Source organism: Sus scrofa, chromosome 12 (genome assembly GCF_054392235.1).
Source record: "Sus scrofa isolate SSC_HxYL_T2T_F1_AM1 chromosome 12, Sscrofa_HxYL_maternal_Yorkshire_Landrace_v2.0, whole genome shotgun sequence".
Classification (NCBI taxonomy): Eukaryota; Metazoa; Chordata; class Mammalia; order Artiodactyla; family Suidae; genus Sus; species Sus scrofa.
Window position 1 is genome coordinate 26183971 of NC_139394.1, and position 26873 is coordinate 26210843.

A 26873-nucleotide genomic window follows, 5' to 3' on the forward strand; every position below is an offset into this window, starting at 1 on the left:
GGATCACTGGGGGAGGCGTGGACGGCCTTCCAAAGAGCAGCCTGATGTAACAAGAAGGCAGGGGTGGGATGGAGCCAAGATCCCACCCCCACTGGAACCTGTTTCTCTGCCCTCGACCCGACCAAGTTCCTATCCGGCTGCTGAGGCAAGGAAGAGTCCTGGTCCGCGCTGTCTCCTGTGACTTTGGCTGGGTCCTGGGAACATAACCAGTGTACCCCCGCAGATGTGAAGAGCGGCGTGGTGCCTGGCCTAGCACTGATGCTCCGTAACTACGCGGTGGAACCGAAATCCAGCAGGGATGGAGTTCCCGTCGTGGCACAGTGGTTAACGAATCCGACTAGGAACCATGAGGGTCGGGTTCGGTCCCTGCCCTTGCTCAGTGGGTTAATGATCCGGCGTTGCCGTGAGCTGTGGTGTAGGTTGCAGACGCGGCTCGGATCCCGTGTTGCTGTGGCTCTGGTGTAGGCCAGTGGCTACAGCTCCAATTCGACCCCTAGCCTGGGAACCTCCATATGCTGCAGGAACGGCCCAAAGAAATAGAAAAAAAAAAAAAAAAAAAAAAAAAGAAAGAAAGAAATCCAGCAGGGAATCAGCCCCGAGGGACTCTGGCTCGAAAAAGAGGCAGGAAGGGCTCTGAGGGTGGTCTGCCGGCCAGCACCGGGAACGCTGGCTGCAGGTGGCCAAGGCCATCATCCCTGGCCCTGTGGTGACTGTGTGACCCTCAGATTTTCCATCATGAACCTATTTGCAAATATTCTGTGCTGTTGACCAGTCCTGCTCATCAGTCCTGGAAACAGGCACTGGGCCCGGGCCCTGACACCTGCAAAGAAAGGCTGTGATGAGCGGGCTGAATCGTGTGTCATCACCACATGCTGAGGCACTGGGCTGGGAAAAGGAGGAGGCCGGCTTACAGGTAGGAAAGTCAGGGCAAGGGAAGTCTTCCCCAACAAAGCATGCCACCTCTGCCCTTGGCCTTCAGGACACTCCAAGAAGTGTGTCAGGGATTTAAGCTCATTTTTTTCCCCCAAAGGGTAACTCAGGCCTAAAGGAACAAAAGTTGATCAGAAAGGCCTTCCCCACCGGACCTGGCACCTGGGAGGAATCGGGGCCAGGGATGGGCAGGACCAGGGGCCAGGTGGAGCGGGCACCCAGGGTCCTGTCTGTCTGCACGATGAGAACACCAGCGGGGGAACTGGGCTCTAACAGTCATCCCAGCTGTGGTGAGACCACTTCCTCCCTCCAGAAAAGTGTGAGAAGACTCGCAGCAAGGAGGGCGGGGGCGACCGCAACCACCTGCCTGTGTGGCCATCGCCCACCGTGGCCCAGCGCCAGAAAAGCCCAGCTCAAAGCGCTTGGGGGCCAGCTCTGAGAGGCCAGCTGACCCGGTGGAGGGCACTCCAGAAAAGGGGAAGCATGTTGAGATTGACCTAGACAATCCTCCGAGGCGCAAAGAAACCTCTAGATAATGGTGACATCACCCGAGAGCCTTCCTAGTCCTTGCTGACTGGCCCCTCCGTGTCCAGCTCCCACTGCACCCAAGTGCTTCCTAACAGCCACCAAGCTGTCCCCCGGGCGACCTGGCCACCCTGCTCCCGTCGTGTACCCTGGCTCAGAGCAGGCAGCAGCCCCGAAGCACACCATCACTCATCACCGCATCCACAAGCCATTTCCCGAATAAGATCCATCCATCTCTCTCCCTCACCTGCCCCCGATATTTGGGGAAGCCAGCGCTCCATGTCAGACTCTAAATTGCCTGGGAACCACCCATGCTATCCTTCGTGCCTGCCTATGAGCTTAAGCCCCAGCTGAGCCCAGGGAGGGAACAGCAGGACAGGTGGCCACCTGCTTTGTTCAAAAACCCAGGGCTTTTAACCCCACCTCTTGCCTTGTAAGAAGCCTTAAGGACGCAGTGTGCCTGGATGTCTAAATGGCAGGTCTTCGGCCATGAAACTTGCAGGGCTCTTCCTTGCTTGGGTGCTGGTGGTGGCAGGGGGCGGGTGGGGGGAAGCCAAGCTGCTCGGCTGCTGTCCTTCCTGCAAGCTCTGCCCCGGGAGGGCCAGGCTGTGTCCAGAGACACATTCCACAGCTGGCTCAGGATGTGAGTTGGGGTGGGGGGCAGAAGGGAGGGCCTGCCAGAGGCGTGGATGTACCACACTGGTGTGGCCAGAAGAGAAGGCACAGAAGGGGAGGGGAGGGGTGGGAACAGCCCCGCCTCGAGCTCAGAGGCATGAGGGAAAGGCGCTGGCATCCCTTATTTTTAGCAACTTAAAAGCTTTCAAGGGCTTTGTTAGATCCTGCCTCCCTACCTCCCCTCTGCTCTTCCATCTCCCCAGAAAACCTCTCCCTCATCCCCAGTCCTTTCTGGGTGAGGTCGGGCTGAGCTGGGAAGGGGCATCTGTGATTGAGGGAGCGGCTCAGGTCTCATGGCATCAACGCCAGTGTTGAAGGAGGTAGCTTGTGCCAGGCCAGGGCGCTCAAGCAGGCATTTGAATGCAGCCCAAAACCTAGAAGCAGAAAATTCCCAGGAGGCCAGGAATGAAAGATGGGGCAGAGTGCATACTTGGGCTGGGATGCCTACGTTGATCAGAACTCTCCCATCTCCTGACTGCAGCCACAATATTGACAGGTTGCTAAGAGTTCCTCGAGGGCTGGAGCCCATCCCAGGGAAAGAGGAAAGCTGCATGGCTTGGCCTTGCCAGACCCACGGAGGCGCATCGCTGACCTCTGTCTTGCTGTGGCAAGAAGCCCAGACTTGTTACATAAAAGATCTGGCCTGCAGCTGGAGCCTGAGCAAAAACACACAGCCTAGAGCCCATGCCTCTCAATCCGGCCAGAGAACATCTGAGGCCAAGCCTGCCCTGAGTTGACAAAGAGAATGCTATCTGAGGAGTGGGGTGGGGGCTTCCTAGAAGGCTGGTAGCAAGAAATGAGAGGGATACAGGGATACGAGGATGGAGGCAGGGAGCTGCGTGGGAGCCCATGTCTGATGAAGGGGGATGCCAGCATGAGCTTACACCACTGGAAGCAACCTCAAGTCCTGCTCCTCCAGGAAGCCCTCCATGACTAGACACGCTTGGACTAAACATTCCTCGGGAAAAAGAAAGGGGTGTGTGCTCCAGGCCTGTGAATGGGAAGCATAACCTACCCCCCTTGCCCTTTTTGGGGGTGGGGGGGCAGGGATCAGCAGTGACCCGGGCTCCCAAGAAGTCGGCCTACTCTGCCTGCTACGTGGGGCGTGCTCCCCCTTCAAACCTCTCCCCAGAGTGAAAGAGCGCCATCGGTTTTTAACTGCGGCAAACTCTTGTTGGTCCAAGGTGGTGTGTTCCCAGGAGAAGCCCCCTCCTGTAAACTGTGCCAGACACTCGGCGCTCCGTTCCCTGGCCTTCATGGAGCTGGCATCCAGACTCACCAAGGCCAAATCTTGTTCTCATTTCCTGGTTCTTCCCTCCGACCTGCCAAGAACAGGACTGGGCATTCAAACATTCACTAATAACATCTGAAAACGGATCTCATTTAAAAAATAAATAAAAGAAAGCGGCTGACGACGCGATGTGCTCAGCAGAGCACGACGGGGGACGTGAGAGCAGAAAACCCTTTGCCATTTGGCCGCCACCCCACCTCCGACGACGCAGGCGGGGCAGGCACGCTCCAGCAGCGGGTGAAGGAAGGGCGGCTGGCCTGGCATCCCCCAGGATTCGGGCTGCCTCTGAGCCTGTGTTCTCCCCACCCTGTTTCCTCTTTCCTGAGAACAGCTCATTTGTTCGGAAGCTGAACAGGAATGGGTTTAAACTGCCACAAAAGTGAGAGAAGAGTTGACTCTTCAAAACGTCACTGCTGAGAAGGTTGAAGTTCTGAGTCGGATGAAGAAATACCTTTGTATAATTTCACATACAGAGTTCCCACAGTGGCACAGCGGCAATGAATCTGACTAGGAACCATGAGGTTTCAGGTTCGATCCCCACCATGGGTTAAGGATCTGGCATTGCTGTGAACTGCGGTGTAGGTCTCAGACGCGATTCGGATCCCATGTTGCTATGGCTGTGGTGTAGGCCGGCAGGCGCAGCTCGGATTGGACCCCTGGTATGGGAACCTCCACATGCCGCGGGTGCAGCCCTAAAAAGACAAAAAAAAAAAAGAACAAAGCAGACTTGCTTAACTATAAAACCATAAATAAAAGCACAAGATATGGAGTTTCCGTCGTGGTGTAGTGGAAATGGATCCGACTAGGAACCATGAGGTTGCAGGTTTGATCCCTGGCCTTGTTCAATGGGTTAAGGATTTGGCGTTGCTGTGAGCTGTGGTGTAGGTCGCAGACACAGCTCAGATCCTGCGTTGCTGTGGCTGTGGCGTAGGCCGGTGGCTATAGCTCCAATTAGACCCCTAGCCTGGGACCACTCCACATGCCATGGGTGTGGCACTAAAAAATAAATAAATAAATAAAATAATTTTACAAACGAGATGACTGCTTAGGCTAACACTACCTCATTCCAAAACTGCCCCATGGGCTGGATGATTGATGGAGATCCCTTCCAAGTTTAGGATTCTTCGTGAAAAGACTATTGTGAGGAAAAATCCTGAAGGAGGGGACCTGGCCTCCACAGGACTCAAACGGATCCAGTGCAGTGCTGGAGCGGGCTGCTGACTAGGGATCAACTCTCCATTATCTGAGAACTTTCCCGTTGCTCCAGTGGGACCTATCGTGGCTCAAGACTTTTTGGCCACCCTTTCCAGTTGTCTGGGGATAAATTAACTCCATTGAATGTTGACTTGTTTTAACAAGGTAAACATCCTCTTTTGTGTGTGTGTGTGTGTGTGTCTTTTTAGGGCCACACCCACAGCATGTGGAAGTTTCCATGCCAGGGGTCCAACTGGAGCTGCAGCCGCCAGCCCACACCACAGCCACCACAACGCCAGATCCAAGCCGCATCTGTGACCTACACTACAGCTCACAGCAACGCTGGACCCTTAACCCACTGAGCGAGACCAGGGAATCGAACCTGCGTCCTCCTGGATTCCAGTCAGATTCGTTTCCGCTGAGCCACGATGAGAATGCCATCAATTTTTTGGCATGTCATTTTTTGAAACCTAGGATAAATCCCCAGATCAGCTGTGCTTACCTGCACATGAAAACTCAAAGCCAAATGGATAAACCCAGATTGACTTCTCTTTCCCACCAGTCAGGTAGAATGGAGATTCATTTTCAGGTAAGTTAATGGAGATTCATTTTCAGGTAAGTTTATGGAGAGAATCAAACTGGTAAAGATGAGAGGATGAAAAGCTACATGGTGACGATGTGTGGCCAAAGCCCGGGGCAGGTCATGTCTCTGACCAAGTGCTGGTAAGCAGCCCCAAGGCCGCCTCAGCCAGCCCACTGCCCCATCCTTACCCCTCAGCCCATGAGCAGAGCGCTTCATTACCTGGGTGGCCTTGTCATTGGTACAGCAGGTGAAGGCCCCATCAGCATCTCGTGGCCACTGGCCCAGAAGGTAGGAGCTGAGGATGGTGTCCAAGGAGAAGGTACGTCGGACCTGGGGCGGCTGAGGCCTGCACACTGGCTTTTCAGGGGCCACAGAACACGGGACGCTGGCTGGAAGAGAGCACAGCCCGCACGGCGTGACGTCAGCATGAAGGAAGCAGACATGGTAACTGACCTTGTCTCCTTTTGTTTTGTTTTGTTTGTTTGTTTTTGTCTTTTTGCCATTTCTTGGGCCACTCTTGCGACATATGGAGGTTCCCAGGCTAGGGGTTTAATCAGAGCTGTAGCCACCGGCCTACACCAGAGCCACAGCAACACGGGATCCGAGCTGCATCTGCAACCTACACCACAGCTCATGGCAATGCCAGATCCTTAACCCACTGAGCAAGGCCAGGGATCAAACCCGCAACCTCATGGTTCCTAGTCGGATTCGTTAACCACTGCGCCACAACGGGAACTCCTGACCTTGTCTCCTTTTGGAAGCCTCTCGAGACTGCCAGTCTTCCCTTCTATCCGCCTCCCTCCTGACTCAACCAGCTGTTCTTTGTCACTGGAACGAATTTATACCATTGCACTCCGGACAAGGGGTTACTTTATACATGTCCTCTCTTTCTTCTGTTCCTAATGAACTGTGACCTCCCAGGTCTGCGTCCCAAGTTTCCTGAGAGCAGGACTGTTTCCCATCACTAAAGAGGTCCCTGGAAGTGAATGGAAAGCATGGGTTCCTCCATCTTTTATTTCCTGCCCTTCTTCCTCCCTCCAGCTTTATTACAGGGTTCCTCCACACGGCACAAATTCAAACAATTCACTGAAGGGCTCCCCCCACTTTCTTCAAGGCTGGCTGGCTCCAGGGACCCTAGGTGCCTCAGACAAAGAGGATGAGCATCCAACTCGTCTGGTTCTCTCTTCTGCCTCTGACTTCTGGCTACATGGGACAGAAATAAAGCACTTATAAATCCACTCATTTTATTTTGACCTCGGCTAAAGCATTCCGGGGGAAGGTCAAAGTCACTGTTGATCACCTGCAAGGGTGCTGGAATCACCTTTAAGTTGCAGCCATCTGGGTTGACCGTGTTTTTCAGGCCACATTCAAAGCAGCCTACGATCTTAAGGTCCATCAGGCTCTTTCCTCTCCAGAGAGCAAAATGCTTTCACATCTGCACTAATCTGTTGATAGTTCACGTGTGCATTCAGCACAGCAAAAGGAACTGGGGACTGCAGATATAAATAAACTTGAAGAGCTTGATATTTAAAAGACACTAACAGGTTGTCAGTTCCTCAAAAAGTGAAATATAGAATCACCATGCTATCCAGCAATTCCGCTTCTAGGGAGATAAACAAAAGAATTGAAAGGAGGGTCTCAAAGAGGTATTTGTACACCCAGGTTCGTGGAGCACTATCCACAGATGCCAAGAGGTGAAAACAGGAGTTCCCCTTGTGGCTCAGCGGTTAGCGAATCTGACTAGCATCCGTGAGGTTGCAGGTTCGATCCCTGGCCTCTCTCAGTGGGTTCAGGATCCGGTGTTGCCCTGAGCTATGGTGTCGGTTGCAGACGAGGCTCAGATCCTGCGTTGCTGTGGTTGTGGCATAGGCCGGCGGCTACGGCTCTGATGGAACCCCTAGCCTGGGAACTTCCAGACGCTGTAGGTGCGGCCCTAAAAAGCAAAAATCAATAAATCAAGAGGTGAAAACACCCCAAGTGTTCATCGACAGATGAATGGATAAACCAAATATGGTCTACACATAAAAAGGAGTGTTTAGCCTCAAAAAGGAATGAAATTCTAACACATGCTACTTACACCATGGGTGAAACTTCAAAACATTGCACCACATGAAATAAGACGGACACAGAAGGACAAATATTCTCTGATTCCACTGATACGAGGTACCTATAATAGGCAAATTCATAGGGACAGAAAGGAGAACTGAGGGGACAGGGGGTTTAGGGGGAGAAGGGAACAAGGAGTTAGGGTTTAAGGGCCACAGGGTGCCTGCTTGGGATGATGAAAATGTTCTGGAAAGGGATGGTGGTGATGGTTACACAACATTGTGAATGTACTTAATGCCACTGAGTCACAATCTTAAAATGGTTCAATGGTAGTTTTTTTTTTTTTTTTTTTTTGCTTTTTGTTTTACGGCCACTCCTGTAGCATATGGAGGTTCGCAGGCTAGGGGTCGAATCGGAGCTACAGCTGCCCACCTATGCCACAGCCACGGCAATTCCAGATCTGAGCCGTGTCTGCGACCCACACCACAGCTCCCAGCAATGCTGGATCCTTACCCCACTGAGCAAGGCCAGGGATGGAAACCCACAATCTCAGGGTTCCTAGTCGGATTCGTTTCCTCTGAGCCACAACGGGAACCCCTCAATGGTCAATTTTATGTTATGTGTGTTTCACAATGAAAAAGAAAGAAAGAAACGCTAACAACACTATCCACATCCTCCGAATCCATTTAAATAGTTACACATGGAGTTCCTGTCAAGGCTCAGTGGAAATGAATCTGACTAGGAACGCTGAGGTTTCGGGTTTGATTCCCTGGCCTCGCTCAGTGGGTTAAGGATCTAGCGTTGCCGTGAGCTGTGATGTAGGTCGAAGACACGGCTCGGATCTGGCGTGGCTGTGGCTGTGGCATAGGCTGGTGGCTACAGCTCCAATTAGACCCCTATTCTGGGAACCTCCATATGCCGCGGGTGCAGCCCTAAAAAGACAATAAGACAGATAAATAAATAGTTACACACAGTTTGCAATAGTGTACTCAATATGAAATATGCTACATGATGTTCTGCTTTGATCTACCCATTTCATGTACCTATTTCCAAGTATCAACAATCTACATATCTGTCATTTTTAAAGATTACATAATATTCCACCAGGTTGATCTTCAGCGGTTGGCTGAACCACTCCCATATTATTGGACATTTGAGAGGATTCCCAACTACCCCAATCTGGATATCATAAATGCTACTGCAGGGACAACTTTTAGCCTCAGTTCTTACCTGATTCCTAACTTATTTCTTTAGTCACTTCCCTCAGCCATCATACATATGCTCATTTAATGCAATTTTAAAAGAACCGATAATTACAAAAGCAGTAAGCATGAAGGTAGAAAAGTCAAGAAATACATAAACAGGAAGAAAAAAACTAAATCTCAACACCCAGAGATAATCATGGACAATACTATGAGATGTACTGTAAGAAGGCCTTGCACTCTTTAAAATAAAAAATGGGGGAGTTCCTGTTGTGGCTCCACAGTAACAAACCCAACTAGTATCCAGGAGGACATGGGTTCGATCCCTGGCCCTGCTCAGTGGGTTGGGGATCTGGCATTGCTGTGAGCTCTGGTGTAGGTCACAGACGAGGCTCGGTTCCCTCATTGCTGTGGCTGTGGCGTAGGCTGGCAGCTGCAGCTATGATGGGACCCCTCGTCTGGGAACCTCCATAGTCCCCTTGAAGGAACGTCTGGAGATTTGTTGATTTCCCCTGGTACCTTGTACTGTTTTAGTACTTACCAGCCTCTTTCTTGGATTACGAGTACTTGTAACTTTCAGATAATAAACAACCTGCGGCCAAGGGCTGTGTCTAATTTATCTTGGAACCCCACACAGCACCTTGGCCACGGATTGTTTATTAAAGGGCTGGCGATTGGCAGATACCTAAGTATTTGCATAAAATCAAAAACCCGTTCCTACAAGGGTGAGCCTGCTCTAACGACACCCGGATTCTAAGTCTGTCTGCCTTGAATATCTGTGCTCAGCCCACTCCCTGTGAGTCAAAGCCCCGGAGCTGCTTGTCCCTCTTCCTCTCTGCCAGGCTCAGCGAGACCCAACCACCTTTCTTCCCCTCCATGCACCTGTTGCCCAGTAAGGTAGCGACAGGCATGCGAGGTTCAAGCCCCAACTTTGTCTCCTACACTGACATTTCAACCACTTGTGTTCCTACCCTGGGTTTAAGAGCAAAAGGTGGCCACCAGATATTTCTGGGAGCTTCTGACCTATGCCGGCAGCCTGGCCAGACACCAAATGCTGACCTGTGGTTCTCCTGAACCATCTCTAAGGGCTCATGGATGAGGCAGGGGGAAGCACATTTACGAGGATAACATGAGAAGAAAGTAAAGAGGCAGGTGAGAAGCGAATGAGCAAGAGACAGACAGCGAGGCTGGGACACCATGATCCTAGCAACAGCGTCACCGCTGTCCAAAGGAGAGGCTCTGACTCCGGGAAAGGCACCAGTTCGATCCCTGGCCCAGCGCTGGGGAGCTATCTCGGAGGCGCTTTCCCCAGCCCCTCAGCAGAAGGCTCCTTTAGATTTTTCCATCCTGAAACCCAAAGTACACTCTTCTGTTTATAAAATACTTTCAAGTTGTGCCGCCTCCTCACAAAGTGCTTGTGTATGTAGTCTTTTGCGCTCCTCGAAGGGGCTCCAGAAAAACCGATAAAGAAACCAAGGCACAGATGGAGTTCCCACTGTGGCGCAGAGTTAAGGATCCAGCACTCTCTCTGCAGCAGCTTGGGTCGCTGCTGAGGCACCAGTTCGATCCCTGGCCCAGTGCGGTGGGTTAAAGATCCAGCGGTGCCGCAGCCGTGGTGTAGGTCAGAGCTGAGGCTCAGATGCGATCCCTGGCCCGAGAACTTCCATATGCTGCAGGTGCAGCAAAGAAAAAAAGAAAAGAAACCAAGGCACAGAAAAACCCAATCTCAGATTAGACTTGGTGGTGCAGTGGCAGGGCTATATCCAAATCCAAGCCTCCTTTCCCCTAAACCCGTCATGGGGGCTCTGGGCCCTTTTGCATCAGGATCGTCCCCAAGGGTATGGGGACACCTAACTACACACCTGGAGGAACAACTGGCTGCCTGTTAGCTCCTTTCAGGGAGGGGAGTAAAGAAGAAGACTGCAGGCCTGACCGGGTGTCAGGAGTGATTTTTTTGTTTGGGGGGGGTTGGTGGGAAGGTTATGTGGAGATGTCTTTGAAACCTGGCAGAGAGGATTCTAGTATCCTCTAGAGACAATTGAAACCACACCCAATTTACCCTAAAATCGTTCCCACTGATAACCTTCACAGCTCACCCATTCATGAGCCACAGGCGGCGGAGTCCAATCTCAGGAGCAATAATCAGAGGTGGCACCTTAGTCCCCAGCGCCCCTGAGACTCGGGAGAACCCAGGATCCTGGAATTTGGTATGTGAATCCAACCACTCATTTTGATCAATTCTACCTGCTTCTGGCCACCTCTGACCAAAGTTATTCACAAAGACTCTGAGGCTTCAAAAGTCGACAGTTATTCACAAGACTCAAAGGGCTTCCTCGGTTCTGACTTGCTCCTCCATATACAAAAAATTAACACAAATACCAAAAAAAAAAAAAAAAAAAAAAAAGGGATGGACAGGCAGATGGGAAGACACCAAACATCCTAATCCAGAACAAGCGGCCTCGACCCAGCCTCCTCCTCTGCTAGACCTGCAAGGATGTTGCTGCATCTGTGTCCAACTGGAGGACTTGCCTCAGTTTCTTTTCCTCTAATGAGACCCCTCTGGGCCTCAGCCTTCTTTTTTTCCTTTTTTTTGTCTTTTCTAGGGCTGCACCCGTGGCATATTGAGGTTCCCAGGCTAGGGGTCTAATCAGCCTACGCCAGAGCCACAGCAATGTGGGATCTGAGCCATGTCTGCGACCCACACCACAGCTCACAGCAATACCAGATCCTTCACCCACTGAGCGAGGCCAGGGATCGAACCCGCAACCTCATGGTTCCTAGTCGTTAACCACTGCGTCACGATGGGAACTCCAGCTTTATTTCTATAGTTTCCACGTCGTAGCACAGGGTGCCAGCCCAGCTCCTTATCAGCCCAGCGGCGAGATAACTCCCTTCTGCCTCGAAGCCCTCAGCAGAACCCCTTCTCCCCGCCTGACCCCCATGTTCTTAGCCCCCTTGAGGAGACTAAAATGCCATGTTTCCTTTACACTCAGAAAATAAAGGAGGCAGGCACTTTAAAAGATTAGGTTTGGAAAGTTAAACCATTCTATCGCTTATTTAAAAAAACCCACCCCAGAAGTTCCCGTCCTGGCTCAGCAGAAACGAATCTGACTAGCATCATGAGGATGCAGGTTCAATCCCTAGCCTTGCTCAGTGGCTTAAGGATCCGGCATTGCCAGGAGCTGTGGTGTAGGCTGCAGACATGGCTCGGATCCCACGCTGCTGTGGCTGTGGTGTAGGCCGGCAGCTACAGCTCTGATTCGACCCCTAGCCTGGGAAGCTCCATATGCTGAGGGTGGGGCCCTAAAAAGACAACCAAAAAAAACCCAAATGGTTGAGTGAGTACCTGCTAATTTGGGCCTCAAAACTGATTAAGGGCTAAACCGAGGTGTCAGATTCCCCCCAAACGTGACACAAACCAAAGCCCAAATCAGACACCAACATGTTCTGTGCCATCCCTGAAGGGGCCACTGGGATGCACCAGGGCCCCTAAATATCTGGTAGGGACTCAGATGGGATGGATCTAGTTTTGACTGCAGCTCGGCCCTCCCTGCAATGTGACTGCCAACCACACTGCTCACCCTCACCAGGCTGGCTCTCCCATCCAGCCAGGACCTCTGTCCCAGCCTCAGTTTCCTCTTAAGGACACTGTAAGCGACAGAAGACGAGACTCAAAAATGCTTTAAAGGAGTTCCCATCGTGGTGCAACCGAAATGAATCTGACTAGGAACCATGAGATGGTAGGTTCGATCCCTGGCCTTGCTCAGTGGGTTAAGGATCCGGCATTGCCGTGAGCCATGGTATAGGTCGCAAACACAGCTCAGATCTGGCGTTGCTGTGGCTGGCAGGAACAGCTCCAATTAGACCCCTAGCCTGGGAACCTCCATATGCTGCAGGTGCAGATTAAAAGGACCAAAGACCAAAAAAAAAAAAAAAAAAAAAAGGCTTTAAAGTCGTCATTAGCTTGATTATGTCAAACCAACTACTGTCAACTATACCCTCCCCCCACAATCGTTTAGGACTAAAGATGGGGGTGGGGGAGCCTAGGAAGTGGAGACACACACAGGGCAAGTTCCAGCCACCACTGTCCCTTGGGGAGGTGCACAGCTTCAGCGTCAGAGGCCTTTCCTTTCCAAGGGACCGTCTAACCCAACTCAGATGGCACCCGGAGCAAATGGTGCAGGGGACAGAGAGCCGCTGGTGGGCGTGGGCATCAACATCAAGGTCCGAACTCGGGTTGTGCCTTGCACCCGAGACCTCCCCTAAGAAATCTCACACGTGTGGGCAGTTGAAATTGGGCTCCGGTTTATTGCACCCTCAAGGGTGCACCGGAAAGATCTGGGTATGGGGTTCTGCCCTGCAATTGTGTGATTATGGTTAAAGGAGAAGCGCTAAGAAGTCACAACGGTTGCTTGTGGTCGGAAGATGAACTGGTTTCATTTCTGGAAAGTACCCCTCTCGGATTTGGGCAACAGGACAATCAGCTGCCCTGCCTGAGATGCCCCTATCACGACTGGCCATGACAAAGCAGCAGGCGGCCGGGGCACTGGCTGGGTGGCTGCGGGAGGGTGGGGCGTCCTGTTTACAGCACTGTGGGGTATTATCGGCCCATCGCATGCAGCAGCCTCCACAGCCCAACCACCTGGCGAAGCTCCCTGGCGTGGCGCCAGGCCATTTCACCATGCAGCTCAGCAGTGAGCTTTGGTTCTTGGGCAACGGCAAATGGAAAAAACAAAACAAAACAGCGCGCACCGGAGATAAGGAGCCCTAGGTGCTATCTTCCAGGGCCACTTGGCCCCGTCTCCCAACTGTTGCGTTCGTATGGCTTGGGGGAGAGGGGTCCCTGAGCAGAGAGGACCAGGTCCAGTGCCTGCGCGGTGAGGGATGGTGAACAGGGCGGAAAGGCACAGAGAGGTGACAAGAGGGGCCTGAAACACCACAGCAGACAGACCGATTCCTTCAGTAGTGGCCTTTGAGGGCCCACCACGAGCCGGCCCTGTGATAAGCACTGGTGATCAGGCAGGAGGAGCAGGACCAGAAGCTGCTGATCAGGTTGAAGTGGGAAAGGCTGACACAATCCCTAAGTGCCAGGCTGCCGGGCACAACCTCGGGGCGGCGGCGGGGGGGGGGGTCCCCCCAGTCACTGACTCTTCCTTCCGAAGGACCACCAGTTTACCCCTGCTGTCCCCTCACAGCCGTGGCCACACCAGCAAACTCCAGGAAGCCGAAGGAGAAGGGCGGCAGCTCTCAGGAGGAGGAGTCGGGGGAAGGAGGAGGGAGGCAGATGATGCAGGAAGTGAGGCATCTGTGGCTGCCCTTCTCAATGTGGCCAGAGACAAACTGCGAAGGCGGGTGGGTGGGTGGGGTTCTCGCAGCTTCAGAGGGGAAACCAGCCCCTGTCCAGAGGGCCCTGGCAGGGCACCTAGGCGGCTACTTCACTTATTTTACCATCTCCGGGGCAGTGCAGGAGAGAGAGGCCTCGGACGCAAGACAAGGCTGCGCCCCAGCCACCCTCCATCAGCATGAGGACCAGGGATCCCCAAACCCCTCAAAAGGACTACAGAAGGAAGGACAGAGAGACAGCCAAGGAGATTTCACACGTGGCAAAACCTCAGCAACGCGCAGGTTCAACAAACAAGTTATTAGTCACTTTCTTGGGTCGTTGGGGTGTGAGCCATTATTAGCACTAATCCTCTCGCCTTCCCTCTTTTAGCAAAAATAACTCATTATAACAGAAGCTGGACACATACTGGAGGAAATTAAAGGAGATTTAAAAAATGCAGACTAGCAAAAACTGAAAAATAAAAACTATGCGTGCTGCCACTTAGCAATCATCACTGTGCACATCCTTCCTTGTCTCTGGACACATACGCGTGATAGATATTTTTAATAAAACGAGGTCTTATTCCACACGGTTTTCTAACAATATACTTTTTCTCAGTCACAGGGTTTTTTTTCGGTTTTTGTTTTTTTTTTGAATATTCCTCTCTCTTTTTTTTTTTTTTTTTTTTTTGCTTTTTAGGGCTGCATCCACGGCATATGGAAATGCCCAGGCTAGGGGTCGAACTGGAGCCACAGCTTCTGCTTATGCCACAGCCACAGCCACACAGGATCTGAGCCATGTCTGCCACCTACACCACAGCTCATGGCAATCCCAGATCCTTAACCCACTGAGCGAGGCCAGGGATTGAACCCGTGTCCTCATGGACGCTGGTCAGATTCATTTCCACTGAACCACGACAGGAACTCCAGATCTTCACTTCAGGAGAAGCAGGCAGGGACAGGGCCACCCAGGAGGCTCAGGCAGGCACATGGTTGGACGCTGAAGGAGCAGGTCCTGTCCTGTCCCGTCTCCTAGCAGCATTTTTGTTGGGGGGGTGGGGATGGGGGAGATGCTAATCTGGAGAGGAGCTAAGTGAAACAGATTCAGAATTACTAAACATTTCCCCAATACCAGATTTGCAGTAAGTAGGGGAAGTTCCTCCTCACAGCTTCACAGGGATTCCTTTTCCATTTCAGCACATGTGTTGGGATTAAACAGTGCAGCCGGTCTTCTGAGCTGCTTTGCGGTCCTGCACCGCTTAACTGCTTAACTCAGGGACATGTGGGTTTTGGAGGGAAGTTGTGGTCAAACCGAAATCCCCAATATGACTGTACAAGAGTTAGAAGCCCTCCTTGGAAAGCCCGAGGAGACCCCATCCATCCCAGCTGGGAAAATTAAAGGCGAGGCTTTAAACCCTTCTTTCAACACCAAGCCATAGCTCATTTCATCGGCTACAGGGAGAAGAAACTGAAGAAACAAGATTAAAAAGAAGACAGAAAAAAAAAAAAAAAAGCCTAACAGCTCATCTCCCTTACCAACAAGGCTTCCCTCAGAAAGAGAAAAAAGAGTGGCATTTGTATAAACACGAAAAACTTCTCAGCCAGGACCTCAATGAATTACTACTGGCTCCATATCTCAGTGGGCGGCTCAAGTGGAAGCATTTCTAGCTTGTGTCTGACTCCCTAGGATGTGGAGCACATCTGGGGGCAGCTGGAGAGAGGGGTCGGGACTCACCCATGAGCAGACGTCACTGTGGGGTAAAAATAAGCCACGTTCTAACTCTTATCAGCAAGGAGGGGAAAGGCAATTCCAAAGTGTGTGCATGTGTGTGTGTGTGTGTGTGTGGAAGGATGGCATGTAAAGAACAGACAGCAGTTACTAAGACATTTGTTCAGTTCTCAAGAAGCTTCAGTTAGAAGAAAAGGAAGTGGTATGAACTTTTCACCTTTTATCTGAATTTTCTGAGGAGGAGTTCTGTAGGATTTTAAGAGTCTTAGAACAGGACACAAGATTAGCGGTCACTGACTGCACCATGCTCTCCTTGGGGATCTATTTGGCCTTCACAAGAACAGCATAAAGAGTCATAAATGGGAACACCAGCTCAGCAGCAGTCAAGCTGACCAGTACTCAGGAGGACCCGCTTTCGATCCCTGGCCTTGCTCAGTGGGTTAAGGATCCCACATTGTCACAAGCTGTGGTGCAGGTCAGCAGCTGCAGCTGCAATTCAGCCCCTGGCCTGGGAACCTCCCTATGCCGTGTGTGCAGCCCTGAAAAGACACCCCCCCCAAAAAAAAAGAAAAAGGTCATAAATGGCTGGAGTTCCCTGGTGGCTCAGGGGGCTAAGGATCTGGCATTGTCACTGCTGTGGCTTGGGTTACTGCTGTGGCACAGGTTTGATACCTGGCTGGGGAACTTCTGCATGCCATGAGTGTGACCACAAAAAAAGAAAAAAAAAAAAGCCTCTCCCCCTAAAAGCTACCCTTATCCCCTGGTTATTTGGGAGTGATGAATTTCTAAGTGGCTCTAAACTCAGAGGACAGGCATAAACCCTTCGGTATCTTCACTTCAGACAACAATCTGATTCTTATCAAGCAGAGGAGAAATCACGATGTCCAGTCAGCTCTTTAAAGATAAATGAGGTGAAGGAAGAACCAGAGATTGAGGAGTTTCATCTACAGTCAGTCCTGTGAGAGGACAACGGTGGTTGAAGCGATCCTTGGATTTCCGTCCTGATCATGTGCGCCCCACATACTTTCAGGAATTCTGCTAAGGAAGAGGGGGCGGAGCTTCCAGGGGGATCGGGGATTGGGGGGGGCATCCTTGTGCGGAGAGGTGAACTGATTTCTCCAACGCTGCAGAGCAGGTTGAGACATGGGCCCTTTTCCCCAGAGAAGACTTTGCAAAGTCCATTTCCCCCCTGGTGTTTCCAGGTCAGACCCGGCTGCCATGACTGCCCAGAGGCCTGGTTCAGGAACTTCACTGGGGACTGGAAGGCTTCCATTCCTTTCCTGTGCTAGGAACCCAAGCGATCAGACCTGGGTCTTGGCGACATCATTTTACCCAAGGGGCATGTAGAGCAGCGGGAGGAAGAAGACTTCAAATGAAAGGAGGAGGGATTCCTTTTCTAGCGAGCAAAGTGGAAAGCGCGTGAAAGAAAGAAAAGGAAAGAAGCATAGAATTACAGATAATGTTCGAAGAGTCAAAATCATTTGTGCTTTGTGAACAAACCAGGACTTGTTTTTAGTTTCATCCAGCCTGCCTCCTCCCTGACCTCAAGCAAACTGCCAGGGCACACTCTATGTGAAAGCAGCCGATACTCAATTTACTATCAGTCCAAGTCACACAAAATACACAGACTTGGACAGAATTTGATGGCCCCATTTTGTTGCCTTCCTCCCAACAACTGCAAAACCCAAAAGAAAAAAGGATTTGGGGGGGCAGGGGGCATACCCATGGCATGTGGAAGTTCCCGGGGCCAGGGATCGAACCCATGCCACAGCAGCGATCCAAGTTTGCAGTGATGATGCTGCATCCATAACCCTCTGCACCACAAGGGAACGCCACCCCCAGAAAATGTTTTATTCCTCTTTAGAACAGCTTACGTCAATATTCACTTCTCAGTACCAGCTCAGAACTGGCTTTATGCAACTCCCAAATGAAGCTCGATCAGGAAGTATCATCAACGGATGCCAAAACTACTGGGAGAAACATTATGAAGGATAGAATACTTAAATAATGCCAGAGTAGGAGTTCCCATCGTGGCACAGTGGTTAACGAATCTGACTAGGAACCATGAAGTTGCGGGTTCGATCCCTGGCCTTGCTCAGTGAGTTTAGGATCTGGCGTTGCCATGAGCTGTGGTGTAGGCTGCAGACACGGCTCGGATCCCGAGCTGCTGTGGCTGTGGTGTAGTCTGGCGGCTACAGCTCCGATTCGACCCCTAGCCTGGGAACCTCCATATGCCGCAGGAGCGACCCAAGAAATGGCAAAAAGACAAAAAAATAAAAAATAAAAAAAATAATAATGCCAGAGTATCTCCCCAAAAACCACTTACAAGAGAATAATGTACTATTACAATGGGAAATCTGGGAGTCACCAGCTCAACTGATCAAACACTGCCTTACTAGTGACTCTGACATTGTGTGCCGAGAGGTTATGAAGTATACAATCTCACCCACAAAATGTTTTACCTGAGTTGAATCGGGCCCTAGACCTCACCTCCTACTTGCAGGAAATCCAGAGGAGAGACGAACAAATGAAATGCCATCGTGAGGAAACAGTCAGAAAAACCTAACTATGAGGTACCACCTTACACCGGCCAGAATGGCCATCATCCAAAAGTCTACAAGCAATAAATGCTGGAGAGGGTGTGGGGAAAAGGGAACGCTATTACATTGTTGGTGGGAATGTAAATTGGTGCAACCACTGTGGAAAACAGTATGGAGATCCCTCAGAAAACTAAAAAGAGAATTACCATTTGATCCAGCAATCCCACTCCTGAGCATCTCTCCAGAGAAAACCATGACTCGAAAAGACGCATGTACTCCAATGTTCACTGCAGCCCTATATACAATAGCCAAGACATGGAAACAACCCAAATGCGCTTCAACAGAGGAGTGGACAAAGAAAATGTGGAATACTACTCAGCAATAAAAAAGAAAGAAAGAATGGCATTTTCAGCGACACGGATGGACCTAGAAATTATCATGCTAAGTGAAGTTAGACAGTGAGACACCAACGTCATAGGCTATTGCTGACATGTGGAATCTAAAAAAAGGACACAGTGAACTTCTCTGCAGAACAGATACTGACTCATAGACTTTGAAAAACCAAAGGAGACAGGTTGGGGGGTTGCGGGATACACTGAGGGTTTGGGATGGAAATGCTATAAAATTGGGTTGTGAGGATCACTGTACAACTATAAATGTAATAAAATTCATTGAGTTAAAAAAAAAGAAAAACCTAGAATGTGGGACAGCTGGAAAGCATCTAATTTTTGGGGGGTGCACACCCGCAGCACGTGGAGGTTCCCAGGCCAGGGATCAAACCCGCACCATGGTAGTGGCTGGGGCCACAGCAGTGATCACACCAGATCCTTAACCCACTGCACCAGCAGGTAACTCCTCGGGTCCACACTTTCATTAGGTCAGTCATTAAAAAACCAAAAACCTAAAACCAAAAAGAGAGGGATGAAAGGGGAATTTTACACAGGTTTTTTTTTTTTTTTTTTTTGGCCGGGGGTGGGGTGGGGAGGGGAAGCGATAACCCAATGAGCACATTGAGTAGATTCTTAGATCAAAAATAAAAACAAAAGGGAGCTCCCGTTGTGGCACAGCAGAAACGAACCCACCTAGGAACCCTGAGGTTGTGGGTTCGATCCCTGGCCTTACTGGGTTAAGGATCCGGCGTTACTGGGAACTGTGGTGTAGGTCACAGATGCAGGTCGGATCTGGCATTGCTGTGGCTGTGGTGTAGACCGGAAGCTATAGCTCTGATTCAACCCCTAGCCTGGGACCCTCCATATTGCTGCGGGTGCAGCCCTAAAAAGAAAGTAAATAAATAAATAAATAAGAACCATCAAAGGGGGAATATGACCAGGAAGGAACTGGATATGAGACAACACGAAATTAGTTTCCTTAGGTGTAATAAGGACACTGTGATTGTGTAGAAAAATGTTCTCATTCTCAGGAGATGCCACTGAAGCAATAGACAAAGTGCCATGGTATTTGCACCTTATTTTCAAACAGTTCACCAGAAAATGGGCCTATGGATGCACACGGGAGATACCCATACATAATATACACAGGAGAGAAGAGAGATTAGACCATTGCGGCAAAGAGTTATCACCGAGTCCAAGGTGAAAGATGAATGGATGTGCACTGAGTTTGCGACTTTCCTGCAGGTTTCAAATTTTTCAAGATAAAGCTGTGAGGGAAAAAAAGAGCTGGCTTAATTTGGGATGAGCAAAACTAAATCCGTGGCAAGATCTAAACCATGCGGCAGTTCAATCTTGGCAGGCTGCTGTCCCATTCATTTGGGTCCCCTGTTCTGGTCTTCTAATTTGGGGAGGGAGAAGGTGGGCAGAAAGAAATGAAACAGTGGATGAGGCATATTGCCTATGAGGCAATTCATAGGAGGCAAGGAATTGAAAGGTGTACATCAGTCCGAGGTAGAATAAAGCTACTAAGTGAGGGAGTTCCTGTCATGGCGCAGCGGAAACGAATCTGACTAGGAACCACGGGGTTGCGGGTTTGATCCCTGGCCTCGCTCAGCGGGTTAAGGATCCGGCATTGCCATGAGCTGTGGCGCAGGCTGGCAGCTGTAGCTCCGATTAGACACCTAGCCTGGGAACCTCCAGATGCTGTGGGTACAGCCCTAAAAAAGTTAAAAAAAAAAAAAAAAAAAGCTACTAAGTGAAGGAGACTTTAAACTAATCTAAGAAGGGCCATGTTGGAGTTCCTGCTGTGGTGCAGCAGGTGAAGACCTTGACTGCAGTGGTTCAGGTCACTGTAGAGGTGCTGGTTTGATCCCTGGCCCAACACAGTGGGTTGGAGTAGATTGTAGCTGTGGCTTGGATTCAACCTCTGGCCCAGGAACTTCCATAGGCTGTGGGTGTGGCCATTAAAAAAGAAAAAAAGCAGCAGCAGCATGTCATCCCACAAGCAAAGCCCAGCATGTGGGCAGAACTAAGGTGGTCCCTGTAAGTCCAGAAACACAGTTGGAGTTAGATATAACCTCAGGTACGCCCCCTTGTAAGTTAACCCTGGGCAGCCATTCACCATTTCTCCTCTTCAACAGGAATGCAGAAGCCAGGGAGATCCCAGGGAAAATGGGTAAAAATAGCAAACGGGAAGGTAGCTAGATCCCAGGAAGAAGGTGAAATGAACTTAGGTCTTCTTTTGTGTGAGTGCAAAAAGAGCAGGGATGTCCCTTGTGATGTAGCAGGTTAAGGACCTGGCATTGTCCCTGCAGCAGCTCAGGGACACTGCTGTGGTGCTAAGTTGGAACCCTGGCCCTGGAACTTTTTGGCATGAGCGCAGTAAAAAAAATAAAATAAAAAAGGAAAGAGAGAAAAAGAAAAGGCGAGGGCAAAAAAAAGACTTTAGTTAGAAAAGGAGATTCGGGAGTTCCCGTTGTGGCTCAATAGAAAGGAATCCGGGAGTTCCCGTCGTGGCGCAGTGGTTAACGAATCCGACTAGGAACCATGAGGTTGCGGGTTCGGTCCCTGCCCTTGCTCAGTGGGTTAACGATCCGGCGTTGCCGTGAGCTGTGGTGTAGGTTGCAGACTCGGCTCGGAACCACATTGCTGTGGCTCTGGCGTAGGCCGGTGGCTACAGCTCCAATTCGACCCCTAGCCTGGGAACCGCCATATGCCGAGGGAGCGGCCCAAGAAATAGCAAAAAAAGACAAAAAAAAAAAAAAAAAGAAAGAAAGGAATCCGACTAGTCTCCATGAGGATGCAGGTTTGATCCCTGGCCTCGCTCAGTGCGTTGAGGATCTGGCACTGCCACAAGCTGTGGTGTAGGTCGAAGACACAGCTTGGATCTGGGGTGGCTGTGGCTGGCAGCTGCAGCTCCAATTCAACCCCTACAACCCCTAGCCTGGGAACGTCCATAAGCCCTGGGTGCAACCCTACAAAGCAAAAAAAAAAAAAAAGGGGGGGGAGAGATTCCTGCTCATTGGAACTGAATGAGAGAAATCACAGAGTCTGCTCCTAAACAGCTCCAGGGAGTGATAATTAACCCTCCTAGAGGTCTCAATAATCCCCACCAACCCCCGGCAGGCGGGAGGTTGTATCTGGAGAATATGAGCCTCCTCCAGTTCTAAAATTCCCCAAATATTAAAGGGTAAACGAGAGATGGCTACTGACCTATTCGGCTAGATTGACAGCCTCCGAGCCCAGGCTGTGATCCGCAGCAAATTGAGGGAGGGAAAACACACAGTGTCAGAGGGAGATGGGCTTTACCGAGCGAGGCTGATCGGACAGCTGTGTTGTGGGTTCCCAGAAACTCTCTCCCCCCTCCTCCTCCAGGCAGGAGAGTATAAATAGGCTCAATTTACCTGTGGCCAGCCACAGGCACAGGGGCAGGTCATGTGATCGAGCAATCTGGGCGTGACTGCACCGGAGACCTCAGCGCTCAGAAGGTGGCTTTCCTCACTTGCTACACTTCAGGAGGTCTGTCAGGACCAAACCTCTGCTCTAGTGCATTTTGCTCTGGTCTGGGGAATGGGCTGGGGAGGGGGGAAAGACTTATAAGGAGCAATTGCTCCGTTATAAGCCTCAGGGCCATGAAGGTACAGTCACAGAACTGGCTTTGCCATCAGGGTCTAAAATCCTATTCGGGTTAACTCTGCTCAAGCCTCAAAGCCTTCAAAACCTGCGGGGACCATTTTGTCCCACTTGCAAAGAGCCTTCTCTGGTTATGTCCATCTCCTTACTCCAGTTCTGCTGTGTGTCCCTGGCTTCAAAAAGGAAATACCTGTGAGATCACTATATCGCCACAAGGGATTCCCTACCTGGCCTATGACCTTCTGGAACTGACCCAGCCTGCCCTCAAAGGCCAGGAAAATTCCCAGGCTGTGCCTAATGGAAAAACCCCAAAGTGTGCCGGGCAACAGTCCACGGCAGCCCCTGCTCTGAAGCCGTGGTCCTGCTGGTTGCTTAGATCTCCTAAGGGAAGCTCCAAAAGCTAAATACTGCCTCCAGGGTAAACCTCATCTGAAAAGCAAGATTAGATGGCCCTTCCAGAAAAGAGCCTTGAAAAGTATGACCTTGGGAAGATTTTCCTACCCTAATGCATGCCTGAGACCACTGATGACTTCATGGCAAAAGGATGCTTGTCAGGTCACCTCTCAGCACATGCTTCCGGCTCCACCATCTTCCCCACGCACAATGCTCTTAAATCAAAAGCTGCTCGACAATAATGCCACCTTCTTCTATAAGTCAGGTGAAGAGGCTTATCCTCCTGAGGCAAAAGGAGAATTTGATCCAGGGCAGCAGAGTGGAGTGTTAATTACCAAGATGTCCCATCCATGGCTCTCAGAACTGAAAGGGATGGAACACGATGGAGGATCATGTGAGAAAGGGAATATATATATATACGTATGCCTGGGTCACTTTGCTGTATAGTAGAAATTGACAGAACACTGGAAATCAACTATGGTGGGAAAAAAAAACTGCTTAAAAAAAAAAAAAAGAACTGGAAAAGGAAAGGCTCAGCTGTCACAGTCCCCTGTAGACAGCCCTGGCCATTTGCACAGCCCTGGCCATTTGCACAGCCCTGCCATCTGCTCCAACACAGACCTCCACGCTGCAGACAGCCTAACAGGAACCTGGGCAACAGCCTTTTCTCTTCTTCCTGCATCTTGTCCTGATTCTGGATGCCATCCGTCCGGCACTTTTTTGGAGGTGGGACAGAGCCAAGAGAATACCGGGCACAGCCTGTATAACTTGATACTGCCTAAGGACAAGCAATCTAATATATAAACGGGCATAATAATATAGTAAATTGCTCATGGGTCTATTTCACCTCACTGGCTGGAGCCCATGAAAAAAAATCCTTTAATGCCAACTAGACCGCAGTCTCACACCCCAGATAGCTGTGGGAAGGCCTTCTAGATAAAGAACACATGCTAAAGCTAAAGATTTTCAAAGACACTGTTTTCTCTGTGTTAAGCAGTAGAGCCAGACTCATTCACTTCTCCCAATTCTGGAAGCTGGGGGGGAAATGTCAGTAAACAAAAATGTCAGGACTAATTCAAGTGCCTCCAAGGAGCACACAGATGCCTGTGACGTCAGAGAATAGAGCCTAGGAACAAACAGCAGTGTCTGAACCCCTAACTCTGCTCAGGAGTGATTACCAAGTCACCCCCCCACCCCGGGGGCCCTGCGGTTAATGCAAGGGTTTCACTGACTAAGCGTGAAGTCCGCCCTTTGTATGTGAAGGTGTAATTCCTGCCGGCTTGGTGAGATGTGTGGCATTAAACCACAGGCTCCTGTACATTCATTCACACAATGGTGGGCACAACAGACCCACTGGTACACAGCTGAGAAAGCTGTCTGGCCATATACAAGTGCCTGGGCCAGGGATCAATCAAATCTGAGCCGCAGCTATGGCAACGCTGGATCCTTAACCCGCCGCCTGTGGGGCTGGGGATCGAACCCGCACTACCGCAGAGACAATGCCGGATCCTCGTTCCTGCGCCATAGCAGGAACTGGCATTGCTCTCTAAACAAAGCTCACCTCCTTTCCCCCTCAGATTTCTACTATAAAATGCAAGGCAGTATTACTCCCCGGCCCTGGCACATGACAGCCTTCCAATTTCACGTATTTTTAAGAAAAGAAGAGAGCAAAGAGAAGAGTGAGAGCATCTCTCAGAATAAGGAAACAGTTTCCCTCGAAGGTACCTGGACATCCTGAGCATGCTCAGTGCGGTTCAGCAGCCTGCTGTGACCCTGCTGACCCCACCACTGGGTCAATGTGGGACTGGACTCGAACACATGGCAGCAGGCACCCAGTGATTCTCAGACTCTGCTGCCAACCCTGCCCACCTTGAGTCGCAGGGACAAGCTGCGGTCTCCTACCATTACGGTCAATACCTGGGCCCAAATCCTGCCTCCGCCTCAATGGGCTACATGACCTCAAGACGAGTCACTTAACTTCTTTGGACTCCAGTTGTTCTTTCTGTTAAATGGGGAGAATAAGAGATGTTATAAGGACGACAGAAGACAATTTCCATTCTAGAGAACTCCTGGTACAGTCCAATGAGTCTAGCATACATTCATTTTTTTCAACTTTTTATTTGGAAATAATTTCAAACATGTAGATGTTAGAACAAGAAGTGTACACAGAGCATCCATATACCCTTCATCCAGATTTGCCAAATCTGTTCAACACTTGCCCCGTTTACTTTATCCTTTGTTTTCTTTTGTTTTTTATCTTTTTTCTTTTTTTTTTTTTTTTAGCCTATGGAGGTTCCCAGTCTAGGGGTCTAACTGGAGCTGTGGCTGCCGGCCTACACCACAGCCATAGCAATGCGGGATCGGAACCATGTCTGTGATCTACACCACGCCTCACGGCAACACCAGATCCGTAACCCACTGAAGAAGGCCAGGGATCAAACCCGCGTCCTCATGGATACTCGTCAGGTTCATTAACCACTGAGCCACGATGGGAACTCCTATCCTTTGTTTTCTTTCACGTGCTCTTTGCCTGACACACACTCAGGCCTACCCTCTCCCACATTCATCCCTGGCACCCACACATTCACACTCAAGACACACACACACACACCCCTTCACATTCAGATACTCACACATATTGCCCTTTGTCAGGTTTTGTGCTGTGGTCTGTCTAAAGACAACCAGGGCAGACAGGAGGGTGGGAGGTTGGAGATAAAAGAGAAAGCAAAGGGGGAGTTCCCGTCATGGCTCAGTGGTTAACGAATCCGACTAGGAACCATGAGGTTGCAGGTTCAATCCCTGGCCTCGCTCAGTGGGTTAAGGATCTGGCATTGCCGCAACCTGTGGTGTAGGTTGCAGATGTGGCTCAGATCTGGCGTTGCTGTGGCTGTGGTGTAGCCCGGAGGCTACAGCTCCAATTGGACCGCCAGCCTGGGAACCTCCATATGCCGCCGCGGGTTCGGCCCTAAAAAGACAAAAAGACAAAAAAGAGAGAGAGAAAAGCAAAGGGGGCCATGCTACTTGGAGATGGTTCTGCAGCCCAGCTCCCCACTCCCTGCCTCGACAGCAAGACACTCAAGTGTTGTGGTTTCGAGATGAACTATGACATGGACAAGGCCCAGAAAAAGTGCTTGTCACATTAGCTAGCTGGTTGCTCTTTTTCTTTAAATGAGAAAAACCACAAAACACAATAACAAAAACATGTATATGAACCATGGAAACAACTTTATTACATAGAACCATTTTCATAATTTTTGTTACAGTGGGACTTTACCTTATGCAGTTGAGAAATAAATGGGAATGAAAAGTTCCACCACATAAGCATATGGTTATTAGGCTCTTCAAGAATGGTATACATAGTTCCCGTCGTGGCGCAGTGGTTAACGAAGCCGACTAGGAACCATGAGGTTGCGGGTTCGGTCCCTGGCCTTGCTCAGTGGGTTAAGGGTCCGGCGTTGCCCTGAGCTGTGGTGAGGGTCGAAGACGCGGCTTGGATCCCGTGTTGCTGTGGCTGTGGCTGTGGCAGAGGCTGGCAGCTGCAGCTCCAATTCGACCCCTAGCCTGGGAACCTCCATATGCCGCGGGAGCGGCCCAAGAAATGTCAAAAAGACCAAAAAAAAAAAAGAATTGTATACAAAATCTGGTTTTGCAAAAGAAGACAGGAGGTAAGAGCTGCCCCAAACCTATGAAGCAGGCCAGGCAATTCTCCCTGATGCCAAGTCCCTAGATGGAGCTTTCTCCTGAGTTCAAGTGCCTGTTAGTCCCCTTTTTGGGCACATGCTTGTCTCATAAAGACACTCACGCAACACCATGACTCCACTCCCGGTTAATCTGAAGCTGGGAGATGGAGACAGGCTCAGGTGGAGCATGGCGGGGGTGCAGGGGGGTCTGCCCCAGGGCTTCCCCACATGGAGGACTAAATTGTCACCCATGACACAATGCCACCTACACCTATCCTGCCCCCCCACCATAGGAATGCGCCACCCACACTGACTCCTGGGTGCTTTTGGGCGAGGGTGGGGGGGTTCCACACAGTCACACATAAGAGAGACACCCTTTCTTATAAGCTTCATCTTAAGAGTATCTCTCAGACATGGCCCCAAGCTCAGTAACCACGATCATGACCCCACAGAAGCAGGCAAACCCTGCCTGCCTCCTGGGCCCTAGCTAGCTTCTTATTCCACACGAAACTGCATATCTCAAACCAGTTGGAAACACTCAAAAGCCACCACCGGATCACACATGTAATGTAACAGCCATCACCCTCCCTCAGCCAAACCAAGTGGACAGTTACTTATGGGGTGCCAAAGGGACTTCCTTGCTGTCCACTTTCCTCTTCAATTGTCTTTTGACCAGTGAAACAAATAAATTTTTGCCCCTGGAATACAGGTATACAAGCAGAAGGGAAACAGGCTGGGCAT

The 26873-nt window shown here is 50.5% G+C and overlaps 1 protein-coding gene across 3 annotated transcripts in view; it reads right to left on the reverse strand.

Annotated features, from left to right (window-relative positions):
• The window catches only part of FAM117A (family with sequence similarity 117 member A), a 54600-nt gene that overhangs the window by 17764 nt on the left and 9963 nt on the right, over positions 1 to 26873 (reverse strand). The window contains exon 2 of one of the 3 annotated variants that reach the window (XM_003358095.6): positions 5418 to 5587. The exons of 1 other annotated variant lie outside the window; for it this stretch is intronic. In XM_003358095.6, coding sequence (XP_003358143.3) covers positions 5418 to 5587 — 170 coding nt within the window. Of the gene's footprint in view, positions 1 to 4385; positions 4590 to 5417; positions 5588 to 26873 lie in introns of those variants that run through there. One more of the 3 variants, XM_084984731.1, reaches the window with a different exon arrangement.